At 40.7% G+C, this 19,891-nt stretch overlaps 1 protein-coding gene across 4 annotated transcripts in view; it reads left to right on the forward strand.

Moving 5' to 3' along the window:
- Positions 1-19,891, forward strand: part of grb10b (growth factor receptor-bound protein 10b) — a 64,889-nt gene that overhangs the window by 34,901 nt on the left and 10,097 nt on the right. For 3 of the 4 annotated variants that reach the window (XM_005949605.3, XM_005949603.3, XM_005949604.3), the window contains exon 6: positions 16,316-16,472. In XM_005949605.3, coding sequence (XP_005949667.1) covers positions 16,316-16,472 — 157 coding nt within the window. Of the gene's footprint in view, positions 1-13,829; positions 14,777-16,315; positions 16,473-19,891 lie in introns of those variants that run through there. The other variant, XM_014330058.2, reaches the window with a different exon arrangement.

Here is a 19,891-nt window from a genome sequence, read left to right on the forward strand (position 1 = left end):
CCAAAAAAAAAGACCAACAGGACCTTTTGCAGGTTTTTTACGGATCACCAAACTTTTACAAAGAAGAGCAACTATGGAAAATTTAACTCCTTTTGTGTGTTTACGGTGTACACACTTTTGTAAACATGCAAACGCGCTATGCATCCGTCCATGCATACGGGTATATTTGTTTTTTAGATACATGTGTGGCTGCATTCACAAACGCCTCTTTCTCTTTGTGAGTTCTGTAAACTATTTACAGCACTGGCACTGTCTATCCATTGTTGATAGCAATGGAAAGTATGTCTCATTGGAAATTTGATTCAGCACCTTTCCACTAAAAACTCTCCCATGGAGCAATCTCATCTCACACCAGTGCCTAATAAGGGGGTCCAGTTTCGGAGACGATGGCACCGCTTTCTTGTGGTATAGTGGTTCAGATCCATAAAGAAGAAAGTGAGTTGTTTAGGTTTGACACGTAGGATGGTGAGCATGTAAATTATTGCACCTACTTTCTACTTTATCATTTAAACCATATGTGCCCTGTTGTGTGCCTTTTTTCTTCTTTCTGCCCTTTCTTCTGTCTTTGACATTGTCTCTGTGTACTCATCTGCATGTCCTCCAAATACTAAATTAAAGCAGCCAGTCTGTGTGGAGAAGTTTCTGTTTAGTTTACAGAATTTTCCGACCTCCAGGCGTTTTCTGACAGACTCATACTTCTGTTTTTCTGGTCCTCCTTACTTCAGTCCTTGGCCTCCGTGCATGAGGATGTAGTGCAGGGCTGTCAGGAATCATTGGCCACGCAGTTTGACACAGCCATATGATTTGCAATTACCCACCCAGCCCCCAAAAGCCACCCCATCCCAACCCATTCCCGTTTTCCTCCACTTCTCAATTCTCAGCTCTCCTTTCACAGGCTTGGGTTTTTTTTTTGGGGGGGTTTTTTTTAACTGTACACTCTGAAATACATGGGCTAGTGTTTTCTTTTGTTTTGTGTTTTTATTTTATTTTTAATGAACAGAGATCAAATGCAGTGTTCGTGTAAAGCTTTAGTCAGTGATGGTGCATGAGAATCATTAAAATAGGTTATTTCAAGAGCTTCTGGATGATCAACAAAGCTGAACTATCTAGTTTTTTTTTTCTTTTTTTTTTTCTCTGTAAGATCACTGACACTTAACTACTGTGGCATGTTTAAAAGCGTGCATAGGTACTGTACATTGTATTACTGCCAACATGCTTTTTATTTTAGGCAGTTCTCCGGCTACATACATGTACCCATTGTGAACCATGTAGGACAGCATGTATGCTTGTGTTATGGGAAATCCTCTAAGAAACAACAGTAGTGTAGTCATTGCTTGGTGGATGCTGTGCTTCCATAGTTGTCCCATTCATTCTGGAGTAAAAAGCAGTGATATGGTCACTGGATAGCCAGATTTTGTTGGCTTCAGCATACCCTGTATGTCCTGTAGCCCTTTACTCCACATTATGGCAGGCTTCTCTTGTCTGTTTCACTATCATCCCGTGTGTGTGTGTGTGTGTGTGTGTGTGTGTGTGTGTGTGTGTGTGTGTTAAACTGCATCTGTCCTTTTCTCTCTGTCATCATCTCTTTTTAGGTCTTTACTCCAAGCTTTTAGTCATCCAAAGATCCACTTGGTCTTAGCTTGGCCCTAGTACTTCCAAGTGTGTCCTGTGACAGTTAAGTTCTGTAGATGAATACTCATTTGCACATGATGATATGACAAACCCAAAATAGCTCATAGTGCCAGACAAGCTGGGGAAGATTGGTTGACACTAATAATGTGCAAATGGGCTGTTGGTTTTCAGTGTCATCATCATGTCCAGTTGAGCAAGTCGGATTAAATAAAATTGTAATTGCTGTGTTTTTTAGGCAGATTTAAGAAAACTGACAGTCTAAAATTTCATCAGTGTTCTAGCATGAACAAACACTGGCTATTCTTCAGATATAATATGTTCAGGGTTATAAAAGTATTGCATCTGATTATGTGTTTTCTGAAAGATAACAGAGCCTTGGATGTAAAATCACCATCTCTATGCAAATATTGCATCTGGAAATACAGGCCACTGACTAACACTGGCCTCACAGCCCATTGCTAGTTTCAGTCATAATGCAAATGTGCTTTTTAAAAGGTTTACAGTCAGTTGAGACGGCACAAGTCACTTGGAACGAGTGAGGAAATGTTTCTCCCACTGAAAACGCTACGTCCAGATGAATAGAGACAACTTTTTTTTTTTTTTTTTTGGGACCTTGCTACATGCTTTTATTTGCCTTTTTCCTTTAGAGATGCCTTCATGGCATAGTTTCAGAAAAGTTTTGCAAACATTCCTCAAATATATTACTCCACATTGGCATCATGACATCACAAAGTTCTTGCAGATGTGTTATCTAAACATCTGCGATGTGACTCTCCCATTCCACCACATCCCAGAGGTGCTGGGATCTGGTGACTGTGGAGGGATAAAGTCATTGCCATATGCAAGAAATCATTTTGAGATGATCTGACAAATTACATTATCCTGCTGGAAGCAGGATTCGGCAACTGGAACGGGTGTTGTCAGCAACAGTACTAGGGTAAACAATGCTCAGTTGATAAGTCCATGAAAACATCCCCCACACTGTTACCCTTTCCTGTTATTTATGCCAAATTTGGACCCAACTTCCTGTATCTCAAGGCTGATCAGGACAGGCAAAGCTTCTTCACTCTTCTGTTGTCTAAATTTGGTGATCATTGAATTTTAGCCTCAGTTTTCTGTTCTTAGCTGATGACCTGAAGTGGACCTTGGTTATAACTAGTAGTTATTTTAGTTGCTGTTGCCACCGGTTGAGGCATCCTGGCCTCCTTCTTTCCTCTGACCACCTGCTTGTTCCAGAGAACTGCCATTGGATATTTTCCCTCTGACCATTTTTTGTAAACGCTAGAAACGGTTGTGTGGGAAATCCCAGCAGATCAGCAGTTTCTAAAATACTCAGACAGCCCATCTGGCACTAAAAACAAGTTACTAAAATCACATCAATTCTGATGCTCAGTTTGTGCATCAGCAAGTCATCTTAAAAGTTCAAAATTCACACATTTTATTTCATTTTTTAATTGTTTGTTTTCAAAATAGTGATTAAAGAAGCTTCAAAATAATGGAGACTATAATAATATATAATAGTGTTACAAGGTGTACTGTTTATTCCACGTATAAATGGATTGTCATTTTAATAAAACTCAGAATTCTTAGACGTCCGTTCTGTTGGTTGGAGGAGGAAAATAAACATAACAGTATTTAACCAGAAACAGCTGATGTATAAATAAAGGACATCAATCCATCCCACCTCTCAGCACTCAAACAAGGCATTCCCTGGCTGTTGCTTTCATGAATGTTGAAAATGCTCCAGGTCAAAGGGCAGATTTTTCCATTGTAAACTCAGAATGGAATGCTGCTGATGCCCAAACTGTTGGCCTTAATGTGTGGGAACATCTGTGGCTGCGCGCAGCTGTGCGTGTGTGCGAGCATGTATGCAAAAGTAGAGGTCTGTTGGGGAGGAGGATCGTTTTTGTGTATTTGCACGTCTCTAACGCACGTACGGCTGTCTTTACGATAGGGGATCTGTAGGTTTGTGAGTGCTCGACAGTACGTTTATGTGCGCGCATTCCCGTGTTCTGCAAGCCACACTGTGCAGAGATCAAAGGTGACGCAGCGCCAGAAATCTGCTGGCTCACTCTTCCAGCTGCCAGCCTTGCTTTTAAGTGGATCTTAAAGTAAAACATGGAACACACACATACAGACACTTGTTGTATTCTGCAATCACTGGCGAGTTACATTTATACATTTGTGGTGTACGTGTGTGTGTGTGATTTGTACTGTTTATGTCTTTGTGATTATTTGTAACTCAGACTGGATGTTTTATTGTGCGTGTGTATAGACATGTGTGTTTGATGCATGTCTGCCTGTTGGCCTCATTATTCCTAACATTACATCTAGCCCTGAGCTCAAAGTGCATGTGCGTGCACATGTTAGCTGATGCTTTTTGTGGCAGGAGTAAAAATAAAATGCAAGGAGCAGTAACCCTTTGTGAGAACTCGTATGCTGACTTGCTTATTATTATATCTGTGAAATGTAATGATTAACCCAAGTAATCAAAGAGTTTTGCAGTTTATTTTTTTAATTTTCTGCTTTGCTGATGTAATCGACTGCATTAAAACGTATCCCAATATCTCTCATATTAACCTCCTGTATGGGTGTGGCAAAGTAAATGTAATGTTCAATGGTAGGATTATCTTTTAAAGAAGGAACCTGAAAAGGCAGAAGTACCAAACAGACACTTGGGTACACTTCTGAAAATGTAGAGCAACCCAATGAGACATTTGTCCTGCAAATTCTGTGTATACACAATGAATTAAGTGAGCAGATTTGCAGTATTCAGTGCTGCAAAATACAAATTGTTTGGCACCCACTGAACAAATACAACCTGGAGGGGAGCCAGCCAGGTTGCGGTCGAGTCTGGAACATCTCGTGTGTCAGCACCGCATTTATCCCGAGCCACTAAATGGAAACATGTCTCGGCCTGCTAGTCCCACACATGGATGAACGGGCACAAATGTACACACACAGCCTGTTTAATACACTGGCATGATTAGTTGGAGTGCAAACAATGGTTTAAAATTGGGACTCGGAACAGAGCAGCTCATCTTATTTCACAGGTCGTGTAATAATATCAAGGGAAATGCTTGGAAAATAAAATGACTCACCATAATAAAGACCTCCTGAGATGAACTTGGTTTGTGGAAACATGCAAATGCTTTACAAGTCTTGATCCAGCCCTCGTTTATTAATATTATGCTTCCAGCTAGACTCATGTGATCATTACTTCTCAAAGTCATTCAAAGTTTTTCTTTGGACAATGGTGTTTTCTGTCCAATCATTATGGCTGCCCATTTTCACTTAACACTGCTGACCTATGAATCATTAAAGCATAAAAAATTAACTCGTAATTAATCCCTAATTCTACAGATGAACCAGTGTTGTCTGCACACACACAACTTGGGGAAAGAACCACATTTAAATTGTATCTTTAGGCACATTATTACTAGCAGCCTGTCACACATTTGTTTCATTTCTTTAGTTGAATCTATGGGAGAAAAAACATCCAGTTTGACAGGGATCAAGTTGTTGCTCTTTTGCACAAACAAGGTGATTTCCAAACTGAGAACCTGACAAATCTTTGTATTGTTTCAATTGTATAATACAATTTGAGGAAACTGGACAAGTCAAAAACGACAGAGGCAGGCCTAAAAAAACAAACAAACCCCAAACCATCTACAGCAGGTGGACAGCTTAAAGTAATTTCTTTCAGAACTATGAAAAAATCCAACAAAGACCTGATATTTGTTGAAGCATTGTTGTTATAAATACTTAAAATAATCCCATATCAGCCATGGTGCTGCAGTATGATTAAAAGCACATAAAGTAGAGCAATAAAGATTCAACTGGAGGTTTGAGATAAAGTGTTTTAAGTACTTTTATTTTGAAGTTCAAGAGAAAGCGAGCAAGAACATGTTCGTTCTTGAGTAAGCCCAAGAATGAAGCTAGACTATCGCTAAACCGTAAGAGACCTCCAAGTAAATACTGATCCCTTTTCATCCCAGCATCCCTACTGTTTCATCAAAGACTTATGTTTTAGTGACGGATTTAGGAGGCATTTACTTTTTGGTGAGATTTGGTCCTTCCTTGGGGTTTTGGAAGAAAGCTCCAAGCGTTGCATATAATTGAGTTGTTTTTACTACCTCTCAGTATTAATTTTAACTGAATAATTTGTCTTTTAATGGTGAGACCACCCAGGCACTGGAGGATGATACACCTTTAAGGGTCCATCTTTCACTCCTTGTCCCCGAAGCAGTGTAAGATTAGAAGCCACATTTCTCCCAGCTAAAAGGGCGGGATCATATTACTCCCACAACTAATGGGAATCCCTGATACTGTTTGCTTTCTGCTCCGTTTCTCAGTCTATACGTGATGGTCTGTGTCAAATATGTGTGAGAATACTTTCATTCATCAGATTATGATAACAGCTTAACGTGTAGTGCATGAAGCTTAACTAAGTATTTTTACATCATCAGGCCTTTTCTAGCACAAGGTTTTCAGGGAATGTTTTTCTTCTTCTTGCACACATATTTCAAGGTGTATGTACATGTGTATGTATACACATGTCCGTTTGTTTATATCCATGCGTCGCACATAGACAGCTGTGTGTTGCTGCCTGTAGGCATTTTATCTGGCTGAAGCTGAACAGAGCTGTTGGACTCATGTAGGTCATGAAGACTGCATTTCCCTCTCTCCTAGCCTTCCCCCGTTCGCTCGCTCTCTCCCTCTCTGTCTCTGACTGGGGAAAGTAGGACAGATCAGATTTCAGAAACTGCTGCTGTGGAAAGGCAAAAAAAGGAGAGAAGCGACAGGAGTATGAGGGAGGAAGAAATTAAAAGCTGCTAAGAGGGATAATTTAAGTATTGTTAAAGGGTTTTTTTTCAGTTATTTATTACATGAATTTGTTGCTAAGTTATGCTTTTAGTGTAAAAAATGAAACCATTTATCTCCCTAGATTGCAACAGACTGTTTGGATGTTTACAGATGGTGGTTAGCACTGTTGCCTCACAGCAAGGAGGTCTTGAGTTCAATTCCACCATCAGGCCGGGGTCTTTCTGTGTGGAGTTTGCATGTTCTCCCATGTTTGTCTGGGTTCTCCCCGGGTACTCCGGCTTCCTCCCTCTGTCCAAAGACATGCACTTAGTGGGGTTAGGTTAACTGGAAACACTAAATTGCCCATAGGTGTGAATGCGGGAGTGAATGTGAGTGAATGGTTGTCTTTGTCTGTGTGTTGGCCCTGTGACAGACTGGCAACCTGTCCAGGGTGTGCCCTACCTCTCGCCCTATGACAGCTGGGATAGGCTCCAGCGCTCCCTGTGACCCTGAAAAAGATAAGCGGAAGCGAATGGATGATTGAATGCCACTAGAACTGCTTTCCAAATCGAGGAGACGGCTCTTAAGTAAAAAAATAAATGGCATGGAAAAGCCAGTTATGTTCTTTTGTTTGTTTTGGTTTTTTTTTTTTTTTTACCTATAAGCATCCCTTGGAAGCTTTAACTTGGAAAAATGTAGACGATAGGGAAAATGACAAAAGAAGGGAAACGCTGAAATCAACCAGCCTTCAGACCAACTTTTTTTTCCCCATTGCTTAAAGACTCTGATCCAAGAAACTTAAGAGACGAGTGCTCGACTCAAAAAGCTGGCAATGGGATTTGTGTCAGCAATGAGAGAGAGAGAGAATGTGGCAGACAGACACTGTGATCTTGATGTCTCCAGAGAAAACTCCCATTATTGAGGACAGTTTGTACAGAACGGAGGCACATGCTGTGATTCCTCTGAATGGGAAATCGTTGTTTGTACTTGCCTGTTATGCTATTAGTCTCTTTGTTTTTTTTTCTTCAATCATGCTACAGAGACCTGTAGCTTCCTCTCCCTTCTGTAGCGTAAAAATGTAGTTAGATTTTATAAAATTGTATGAAATGCAAATGAGAGGAATACACTCACGTCAGCTGGTCGTTTCAACTTTCTTCCGGGTCACAGTTCAACACTGTCACTGCTTGCCATACAACAAGTGGACCATTCTTGGTTTAGTGCCAAAATCATACTAATGATGTCATCCTTTATTCATCCAATTCCACCACCCCCTCATCTTGCCCTCCTGCTGTAATTGGACAGTGTGTCCAAATCAGCAGTGGTCTGAAAGCACATTTGCTCCCCAGGGTTTGATGGCAATCAGCCCTGGTGCACAATTAAGCATTTACTGCCACTTCTAATCCTGTTGGTAAAATATTTGACTCCATGCGGGGTGTTTCTCAGCAGGTAGTCACAGTAAATAGGGGGACTCCGTTCTTGCATCGTGGTAACCCAGTCTGGATGGCCTTCACTAAAGCGTGTTGCCATAAACTGTGCATGTTCAACCAATTTTTAATAGTGTGTCACTAAAATTCAAATGAACATTAGTAAATTGCATGGATTTTTACATTTTTGGGTAAGCATAGTTTCCTCTAGTTTTCTTATCAACTTTTTTGGCATTAAAAATACACAAAATAACTGACTACGCTGTAGCTGTATTTCGGCAGTGGCTTTCTTTTGTAGCACGTACTGAATGAACAGTTCTGTCTTAAGTTTACGAGAGACGGAACTAATGTAACAGCTAGCTTCGAACAAGACCCACGCTTTAAAAAAAAAAAAAAAAGATTACACATACCAAATAAACACACTTTTAATACATGTTAAATTCAGTCACGGTAATTACTTCTGTTACCGTGACCACATTTTATTGCCACTCCTGTAAACTCGTATTATTGTGTTTCTGTGGTTTAAAAATAATGCATTTAAAAACCGGGGCTGTGAGTTTTCCATTTAAAAGAAACAATTTGCTTTTAGAAAAGCAAGACTAACAATGGGGTTTGTGACAAATAGTCAAATTACAGTAATTTTAATTTTACTTGACACATTTATCAAGTTCATTTAACTTGGCTGCTTTTATAACCCACTAAACTTGAATATGACTTTGACCTAACTAATAAAGTGCAGATGGGGTCTGAGGTGCTTTTAAAATGGCAACTAACACTTTAGTTGAAGTCAAAGTATAACGTACCTTCCCTCTACCTTCATATTCCTAATATTAGTTTCCTGTGGCTGTTAAATACTGTTTCTTATCCAAATGTCTGACCTAAATTTTTGCTACATGGCCTGCTTTGCTAATTAAATTTGACTCAGTTCGGTTCTGGAATCCTCCCACTTTAACTTTGGGTCTAAATGGGTGTTAAGACTCCATTGTTTACAGACAGAGCAGGCTCTGTGGGCTAACTAACTGCCCAATATAGAGTGTATAGTCTTCTTCCTGGCTGCACAGTGGCAGAGATGGCAGCTTGCCACCATACTTAAATGTGTACAGTTACTGTGCACTGTTTCCTTCTTTGCTTCTCTCTATACATCAGTCCTCTTCATCATCTTTTTTCCTCTGTCTGTCTCTTGTCCAGTAAACTTTTTTTATTCTTGCCTTCTGGACTTTGCCCTATCCTGGCTCTGCTAAGCCCAGATAGGCCCTTTTATATCTTGGGTCTTAATTTGATGCTGTAATTGGATGGTGAGGGACCACTCACTATCCTTTCTTCATGAGTCAGCAGAGTATTCTTGGCTAATGCCTCCCACTTATGCTGACTACAGGCATTGACCAGGGATGGCCAATTGTCCCAGGCTCATTCAGGTTTTTGTGCCTCCATCTCATCATCCAGACGTCAGTTTCCAGGAGCGCCCTGGACCACACACAGCCCTGCATTACAGTCAGAGGGGCTTTATAAGGCGTACTTGTTAATGGGAATATGGAACTAGAGTGGGTCGTGTGAGCCAAATCAGCCTATCAATGGCTACAGTTCTTCTCTGGCAACATGAAGGGGTTTTGTAAAACAGAGATGGCAGTTATACAGACGGGTGGCAATTAAAAGAAAAACCTGAACCCTTGACCCTTTGCTGGTAGTTTTTGTCCACTTGTGTGCTTAGAGGGAAAGGCCACTGAAAATCACTTTGAAGTTGACTTGACCTTTAAGAAAGCCTTTTATCAGTCTTCAGAGCTCAACCTGTAGAAACACATGTGGGATATTAGACCTACATCAAAGAAAATGACAGTCGGCACCATCATCAACATGCCTTAGTAAGGCTTTAGGTCACCAGAATAGCTTCAATATGCCTTGCTGTGTCAATACATTCAAATGTTTGCATCAGCATTGTTGCGTCTTCACCAGGGTGTGGGGGGATATCCACACTAACTTGCACCAGGTGTTAGGGCTGCACGATTTTGCATAAAATGAGAATCACGATTTTTTGGCTTAGAATTGAGATCACGATTCTCTCACGATTTTCTTTTCCAGTATAAATATTTATTGCACTTATTAACTGCACATCAACTTCGTAACAGTTGAGACTGAACATAAAAACAATAAATAAACATAAAAACAACAAATGTCTCACGTTTTGTTGTTGCCGCAAAATGTTGTACTGCTTGAAATTCCGTCTCCACCGTTGCTCGACGCTGCGTGTATAGAGCAGGTAGTGCAACAATAGAAAAATAGTTGCGGGACGGCACTGTGTAGCGTTTGTCTAGGGTGTTGATCATTTTCCTAAATCCCTCGTTTTGCACAGTGTTGATGGGAGCCATATCTTTGGTCAGGTGATAAGTGAATAGCCTCCGTAATTTCTTTGTGCCTGCGGGAGTTCGACGGGTATAGGGAAGCGCTGTATAAGGTTCCCGTTATTGATGTTTGGGTGGTTGACCGGGACGGATTTTCTCCTGTCACTTTCTCGTCATCCCTGACGTGCTCTCCGTTGTTTTTTCCCTGCTAATTTTAGCATCACACGGCACAGCTTCTGTATCACGTGGTATAAGGCTCCGCCCTTGTCATTTGTTGAGCAGGAAGAGTGAGCGCTTGTTTTCATGCAGATTACGTCCCGGATCAAAATGCGGTACAATCGTCGTCGTCTTTTTTTTTTTTTTTTTTTTTTTTTTTTTAAATCGTTGTCATTTGGAAATGAGATCGCACATAAGTATGAATCGACATCGCGATTTTCTAACGATTAATCGTGCAGCCCTACCAGGTGTACAAATTCCCACTGACAAAGTGGTTTTGCATGGTTTCAAATCCATTGGATGTTGAATTTAAGTGCAGGAGTTTTTAATAGTCAGTGTTCGCTTGCAACACCCGCAACATCCACAAATGATAATACATGGACCCCTTCCAAAATTACAAAGATAAAACTATTTAAAATATGCATAGTTAAAAATGCCATAGTTAGGTAGCTCATGTAATCCAGAAGGTTGAGATCATATTAGTAATGACAAAGAATAATTGAGACATTTTATTTCTAATTCATCACTTATCTTTGATTAAAGTGAATTAAATATGGATGTTGTTAGCGTCGTCCCCACTTTCCCTCCTACTGTTTTATGAACACTGACTCCTCTCCTATGGCACAGCTGTCATCCAGCCTGCCATCTTTTTTACCTTCTAACAAAACTTCCTGTATGTGTTGGATCTTAATGTGTGCAGGCTTGTGTGCCAAATGGCTAATAGTCTTTAGTAACTCCTGTCTGATGTAATAGCTTGTAATGTGTACGTAATACCAGTGGAACTATTTATAGAGCTGCAGCCAATTCTCAGAGATTGATGTGAGTGTGCGTGTTGGCTGCAGGGCGTGCACACACATGCTTGTGTACATATTTCAGCTTTGCTTTGACCCAACTGTATTTCTCCAATTTGTGTCTAGCTGTATCTTTGGAGAATTCTGCATGTATGTTTGTGCAGATACTGTAATATACAAAAAAAATGGGTCAGTGTATATGAAAATGCATATATGAACACATCTGGTTCCGGTCTGTCTGGATTGTGTATATGTGTGTTGCTAGAAGCTTTCAGTCTCTCTTTGGGGGATTGCATCACAGGGCAGCTATCAGACCTGAGTCATCACAGAGGTTGAGAGGCCCTCTGAAAGCTTTCCTTCCTCTTTTCTACTATATGCACAAATTTCTTTTGGTCATACAGTTGTTTGTTGTTTTTATGAACACTAAGGTATGACAGAAAAGGAAAATTTACTTTCAAACCAAGCCACACACTCTCGTAGCTCATTGGTGTATTCCTGACTGTTCTAACAGTGAAACATGTCCATGTGTTTGTTCTTTAGTAACATAAAAACAGATGCTTTTCCAACAATATGTCATGCTGTTCTTGCAGATGCTGGTTATTATTTTCATTAGTTAATCCCAGTTTTTGCTTCATGTGTCTAGAAAGCAACGCTCAAATATAGACATGCATTCACTTGAATTTTTTAGGTGGTGCTGACGGTTTTACGATGTCTTAACTTGACAAGGTCAAAGTCTATTAATGCCGTTAGTGATCATGATTGATTGATTGATTGATTGATTGATTACAACTGGAAGTTTCTCTATGCCAGGTAAGGGTTTGTTGGACAGCACTCAATGGACTGACCAATACTCGGAACAATGGGAACGCCCAAAAACCTTAAAGTTTGAGTGAAACTTAGAGCTGCCCACATCATAAAGACAAATGCTTTTTGGTGAAGTTCTCTGGTCAGACTAGACAAAGACTGAGCCATATGGCGACAATGACAAAAGGTATGTTTGGAGGAGTAAATGTGAGGCTTTCAAACCTAAAAACACTGTACTGACTGTTAAGCGGGGTGGAAGCATCATGTTCTGGGCCTGTTTTGACACTAATGGAATTGCAAAAAGTAGATGGAATCATAATTATTCAACTTTACTTTACATCAGCAGGTAGATGGTCGAAACCTTGACACCACTGGTTTTTCCAACAAGACAACAATCTCAACACTCAACATTAGGCTTCTTGAGTAGTTTTCTCAAAAGCTGATTTCAACCCTGTTGCAAAATTTGTGAACTGTACTTAAAAGCCAGAAAACCAACCAATTTAAATTAACTCAATTCTGCCAAGAAGAGTGTCCAAATATCAAGCCAGAATTATGCTATGAGTTTGTTGATGGTTACTAAACTTACTAAGCGATTTTAACATAATATTAGTGGAGGTCTATGGTATGTACAACTTTGACCCTGTGTGGATTAGAGAAAATGCCATCAGTCCAGTAACTGGTGATTTCTGGTGTGTGTGTGTGTGTGTGTGTGTGTGTGTGTGTGTGTGTGTGTACCACCAGCCATGCATGGTTTCAAAAAAGATTTGTTTACTTGGCAGTTTTGTCCAGTTTTAAAGTGATCTTAATAGAACAGGTGCACAGTCATAGAATGTAAATTGGCAAAGATGGTGATACAATGCTTTTAAATGGTTAGTGCAAAGGAGTTCTAATTTACCAAAAGAAGAGCACTTTTGTTGACCCTCACAGCCCTAATGTGCAAGGTTTAAAAAAAACACCCAACAAAAACAAACCAACAACAAAACAAACTCACTACTAAACAGTTTGATTAAATCACATGTATGATGCGTGCAGCCTTCCTGGGACTTTCCTTGCTTGCCAACAAACTGTGACGTATGCATGGGAGTGTGTCCTGGTCTCAGTGAGGGTGAATGCAGTGACAGTGAGGGGGTGTGTGGGAACAGCTGTGCAGGCTAGAGACGGTTAACAATAGAGAGCTTTCATACTACACATTCTGCTGCAGCATGTCACCAGACAGTCTTTCTTTCTCACTTCCCTCTGCTTCCCACTCGTTTTCCTTCACATCTCACATCCGTCTGTCTCTTTCTCCCTATCCCACACACACTCCCACATACTTGCCACTGCCCATGTTCAATCATACACTTCTCCCTTGCTCGCTCACTCTCCCCCTGTCTCTCCTCTCTCCCAGCCTTACTCTTTCCCGCTCCCTCCCCAAAGTTTCCCGCTACCACTTTAACCACTATTTCCTCCTTTCTTCCGAGGAACTGTGCTCATTTTGTCATCACACCTCACCCACACATGTATAAGCACACGCATCCTGCTTTTCCCAGAAGAAGTAAGGGGGGGGGGGGAAGGGGAAGTTACTTCAAGGATAAGGTAAAGCTCCTCTTGCCTTTACCAGACGGGGTGTGTCAAAGCTTTTGTCTGTCTGATGCTATATTAAATATCAGAGTTGAAAGGAGTGGTGTGATGTGTGTGTGTGTGTGTGCATGTGTGCAGAAGTCTCTAGCTTTTTTGTTCTTTAGAGAGAAAGAATGTTGGCACAAAGCGAGCCACTACGGGAGAAGTAGGAGGTTGGAGTGCTGAAGTGCCAGCCCAGGTCTGTTTCATTTCATTTGCACTGTAATGAGTCTTGTTACTGCTGTAAGCTGGGAGTTAAAAGTTAAGCCACATAAAGGGAGGAATGCAGGTAAGAAGGGAGGGAAGGTGAACACAAAAGAAGGAAAAACGGACAAGCCTCCGAACGTTCACCTAAAAACTTGCGAACATTTTGGAACGAGAGGAGCAATAAAGAGAAACTTTTTTGGGGGGGGGGGGGTTGTTGTCTTTGTCCTCTTCACTGTGCCGCACTCTTTCCAAACGTGCCCCCTCTTGCATCGAGCTCTGAAAAGAAACTTAAGCACAGATCGTCAAGAGGTCTGAAAAAGTTGGCTGTGTTTGTGCATGACTGTGCGTATGTGTGTCTACTTGAGTGCCTCGGAGGGAGCGTGTGTGTGTTGTGTGCGCGCCTAGGTCTGTGTGGGAATGATTACATCAGCCTGCTGCAGCTTTATGATTGGTTAGTGAGCGTGTGGTTTGATTCAGTGTGCCTCAGAGCCCATGGCTGAGGCTGTAACCCTTTGTGAGGGAGAGAGAGAGACAGAGCATAGTTGTCAGACTCAACCGGCACTGGAAGCACTCTACTGTACCTGCTGCCATCCGATTGCCGACTGCTTCAGTGTCTTCGTCCTGTGCGCTGTATACATACCGGCATTAGGTCACACAGACAGTTTGTTCTTTTCCTTTCCTTTTCTTTTTTTTTTTTTTTTTCCTCCTTTTTTCTTTTTTGGAGACTGCAGTCTACAGATAGACTTGAGGACTAGCCTCATGACAGGTAGCACAACTGTCAGCTGTTGGCATTCAAATTGGTACCTTTCTTTCTGGAGGACACAGGGCGACAGAACAGCGAGGTTTTCTGTCTTATTGACTATATTGGAGTGAGTGCGCTTATGTGAGTGTTTGGGGGAGCCGATTCATTCCGAAAATGCCTTCGTGTTCCCCGGACTGCTGCCTATTGCGGGCCGTGGAGGTAAGACCCCTCTTCCTGTGTCTCATTTCTCTTTTCGCCTCCCTCTCCTCTTTTTACAATTTAAGACATTTTCTCTTTGAAGTACTTTCACGTTAAACCTGAGGCAGGAAATGTAATGTGTAAATACTGTTAAGGCCGAAGACATTTTTTTTCTTTTTTTTTTTTTCCTTTTCCAAGATGTGAGCAGAGCAAAAGGATCCAAATACGTCAGCACCCTTGAAAAGGGGTATATGCTCCATTGCGTTTCATCTTAAACATCTTTGATGGGCAGAGTGCCTTAGGCCTGGCTTGTGCAAACTGTGATGCTATAAGCTGGGTATTTGCTCAGGAAGAGAACAGAATTTCTTTGTCATGATATTATGTGGGAGGCATGCATACATGTGAAAGCTTAGCCTACACAGGAATCCAGCCTACTAAGGGCTGCATTTGTCTGTAGGTTAAGTAGGTTGCTCTAGTTTCTCTGGGGGCCATTAGAAATGTATCAAGTAAATGTTAACACATGTTGTCCTGTTTATTAAAAAAATGGCTCTGGGAACTTGGACTGTCAAAATCCCCTGGATTATGTGGTGGAATAAAAGGCTTATCCACAGTATAGATGTAGTGCTACTAATGCTAATATTAGACGCCTGGATAGTGATGGTAGGCTCTCACACAGATGGGATATTAGAGGAAGGTTTTAGCTGTTCAGCACCTCATGCATTATTGCTGTACAGCAATATATAGAAAGATCAGTGGAGTAGATGTGTTTAAATTTTATGCAGAGGTGTAACAGCGCTCCAAATTTGTTTGTCCTTTTTGTTTCGTACAAAATAAAAACAAATTCCACCTCAACCATCTCCAAATATTACAACCTTCCCCAAACGAGCATGCTTTTAATAGAAATATGGGTTTTATTGATATTATTTATTTTTGAGCTGGCTAGATTACTATTACCAACGTTCATGATGCTACTGTGTGAAATGCGTTATTAAAGAAAGTAAACAATTTAACAACAGTCAGTTCAAGTTAAGACAGTTTTGTTTATGAGGTTAAGCCGGAAAGCACAGTGTTCGTATTCCTCATCTTTTATATACTGTAACTTAAAACTGTGCTTACTTCTCTTTGAGCTGTGTTCGGTACGTACCCATTTGGACCGGCTTTGTGTTCACAAGAGCGGACACTTGTTATGCACTGCAGCGTATTTGCTTCTGTATTACATCGACAAGTTGCTATAAGAAAAGCTCATCTGTTATTTCTAACGCCACAATTACCGTATAGTTTTGAATGTCTGTTCTTTTCTATTGTGTGCCGTAATTACAAGGCTGCGTATGCTATAGTGCATAAGGTGCTATATGAGAAACCGTATTGCAGTGTTTGAGGAAAATTGCTGGCTTCACCCACCTATTAGACTCTAGTGTTCAAAAAAAGGATTTGTGTAAAAGTCACGATGGGTTTACTGTAAAAGTTTCTTCTCACTTTTTTTTTTAGTATTTCGTTTGTCAGACTACCTTCATGTGATTTCTGTTCACTCAAACTGAAACCTTGGATTTCTTGTCACAGATTGTGAAGATCTTCAGTGAAGACGGCATGGGTAAAGTTGTGGAGATCCCAGCCAACATGACAGCCAGGGACCTGTGCCAGCTCCTGGTTTATAAAAGCCATTGTGTGGATGACAACAGTTGGGCACTTGTTGAACACCACCCACTGCTAGGGCTAGGTAAGGAACAGAGCTGTAGAAGCCTGAAAACATTCTCAGTCTCATACACAGACACACATACCCGTGAGCACACATGAACAGGCACATTTTCCCACACAGAAACCCATGGGCTCATGGGTGGGCTCAGACTTGCAATTCAATCACTGAGTTACAGGTGCATTGATATTTATGCATGCATGCCCGTATACTTGGCTGGACAGTTGAGGCGCTGATTCTTACCCAGGCGTGTATTCAAGCATGAGTGCATGCTAGAAAGCATATGCATGCATGAAGCCAAAAATTCCATTGATCTTATCCAGTATCACGCAGTGACTGTGTGGAAAGTTGCAGTAGCCGATAGGAGGGTTATTTTAGTACTGACAGGTTAATTATTTTCACATTCAATAGAGAAGAGACAAAAGATTATTCGGGGAAGAAATATCTAAAAGAAAGCTCAAAACAGAGTAGTTAAATGAGAGCAAAAGACAATCTAATCTCCATGTGTGCACGATTACATTAAAATCAATATCTTGAGGTTCTTTTAGTATGCTTTTGATTGTTGTTTAATTTTTGAGAAAGTAGTTCCAGTGCAGAGTAATTATATTGGACGTCCTGATATTTTTAACTCTGGCAGACTGATTTAAGATCAAATAAAAACAATACAAAACAATCATAATGGGAATGGACAAAGAATCCAGGACACTTCCACCTGTCATTATGAGCCCTGATCTATTTGTTGGGAAATATTTTGACCTAAAATGTGATTACAGTTGATCGGTTTGAGAGGTTGGTGGTTATGTGTTAGCAGATGGAGTTGTTTAAAGCTTTTGTTACTAGACCTGCTATTGTAACTGATGGAGAGGTGAAGCCAATGAGTGCACCAGATGCTGACCTGATGGGGATGATTTCGCTGCTCATTAGTAGGGACATGTGTAGTGTGTTATACTACATGTTCTTCTTGTATTTAGAGGTAAACACTGCTGAAGTTATTCAAAAAGGTGGAAAGAAGGTAACGCAGTGCGGCCGACTTGGCTTAACATTTACCCCGATTTGCTAAAAAGTATAAGAATGTGACATTTAGTTTCGAATACTACCAAACTACTAATGTAGCATTATAAAGACACAGCTCTTATTTTAACTTGGTGCTGCATTAAGAAGGCCGCAGAGGTTTACATTTATGTCCGGGTGATTTTTGTGCTAGACTCAGCAGTATAAGAGGGGCTTTGGAAGGTTGTGGCCAGCTGACTGTTTAAGAAAAAAGGAAAGAAACCCCCGAGGAGGGGGCAATTATAAAGCACTTATGAGAGACAAGTTGAGCCTGTGCTCTCTGCTCATGTCTGCACAGTTGAACAGATGTGGGAGAGAAGGGGGTGTAATTTTATATAGAGCTGCATGTCTGGAAGTGAAGTGCACAGTAGACAGAAACACGGTTTAACACACAAAAAAAAAGACATTTAATTTATGAACCAGTAACTTGTGTCAGTATATTTGTGTAGTTTTATTTATTTTATTTTTTTTGTGCTAGCTGTTAATGTTGTCAGGTGAGGAAACTTGGAATAATACGATCTGTTCTCTGCAAGTAAAGGTCCCAAAGCTCTAACCTTACATTTCACCATCTATCATGATCTGCTTACATTTCTCATCACTCCTGCCAGCACCTTGCTGCCAAATACAGTTAAGCTGGCTTATTGTGAGTGACATCATTTTTGGCTGGGAGCCCTTTATTCTGTTCTGGCACACCTGTACTGCAACGCTGTTCTTTTCAGGTCTGGAATTGCTACTTATCATCTCCAGTGTTTAGACGTTTCAGTAAGTGAGACGTCAGCGTGCCGTTTGTTAATGTTATACTTGCTTCACTCCATTTGTATGTGTGTTCTTAAAAAAAATCAAAGTAAGCTCAGTGTATGCATCACAACACATTTGCTGACACATTTCCATATATGTGGCTCTCGTCAGTATTTTTGAGTAGCTAACAGATGTGCTTAATTGCTTGTCACAGGCCATAATTACATTTGTTTACTTTATTCTCCCTCAAGTATTGATTTTGGTTTTTTTTTTTTTTTTTTTTTTTTTTTTTAATAGCTTTGTGGCCATAAAAGACAAAATTGCATTTGTGATAAATGCAGTTAAATATTTGATGGAACGTTTTAATATCCAAAACTCGGTTCGGTAGCTGTTTGCTGATATTTAATTGCGTGAGAGGTGCCGGCCACTGTAATATGTGCATTAAATATTTCCTTCATATAGTGAAATTGAATTGTAGCAGTATGTGAGACTCCTGCCTCCATTTGCGTGCGCACCCCCGCTTTATGTCGGGTCAGCACACACGGCATGTGATCCCAAATGTGTGCACATGCAGTTGGACGGTAGATGAGAATAGATGTTTCCGGGAGTCTAGAACAATACGGTGCCTATTCCTGCTGCCCACTCTTGCTATGCTGCTGAATGGCCCTTTGAGATAAGTAACACTGACCTCTGCTAGTGGGTTTGCAAAGGTTAACAACTATCAGGCGGGGAGGTGGGGCTGCCAGGGTGAGTCACGGTCACGAACATGAGTGACTCATCAGACAGGCAACAGGATTAAACGGAAAGAGAAAGATGAGTCGTGACAGAGTGGAGATTGTGGCCGCGGGGGTAAAGAGGAGGGGGCTCATGGAATGAGATAATAATGTGAGATGAGTTTACTGAAAAATTGCTCTCGAGTATTCCTTTTTTTTACATGAAAGAGTTGTCTGATCTGGTGTCTAATGGTCCTCAAAAAGTTTGGTAAGTTCCACTATTTAATTAGCTGCACTTGAAAAGGCAGGATGTCTTTAATTTAAGACATGACAGGACTCGGAGGCTGTAACCGTGTGACTCATGTTCCGGTCCAATGTGTCACAATCAGAAACTCTAAATCAGCAGGACCTCTGACTCCACATTCCTTCAAGGACACTTTTAGTTGATTCGCAGATTTAACCATTTATTTAGTAGCACTGAGAGGCACTGGGCACGAACCAATAAAGCAGAGATTCTATTCGGTGCTTAATTGAACTGTCAGATGTACAAATACTTGCATTTGTGGGATTTGCATAAAGTATTTGTATATCCCATATAGATGTTGGCACTCAGTGCCCTAAGCAATGTTTATGCAAAGTTTAATCAAGATTGGTCCACTCGTCAGCGACAGAGATGGGAAACATACGGACATATGTACATTACAATTATTATAATGACATCCTGTCCTTTTTTATCTTGGGAAAAGATGAGATGACATCATACTGCTTCTATGTTTTGTTTTTGTTTTTTGTTTTTTTTTTAATTTAGACCAAATGACTGCGATTGATTCCTTTCTAGCTCTGCTGTGTAGTAGTAGTAGTAGTAGTAGTAGTAGTAGTAGTAGTAGTAGTAGTAGTAGTAGTAGTAGTAGTAGTAGTAGTAGTAGTAGTAGTAGTAGTAGT

The sequence above is a fragment of the Haplochromis burtoni genome, unplaced genomic scaffold (assembly GCF_018398535.1).
Source record: "Haplochromis burtoni strain Fernald_Lab_line unplaced genomic scaffold, NCSU_Asbu1 Contig_683, whole genome shotgun sequence".
NCBI classification, from domain to species: domain Eukaryota; kingdom Metazoa; phylum Chordata; class Actinopteri; order Cichliformes; family Cichlidae; genus Haplochromis; species Haplochromis burtoni.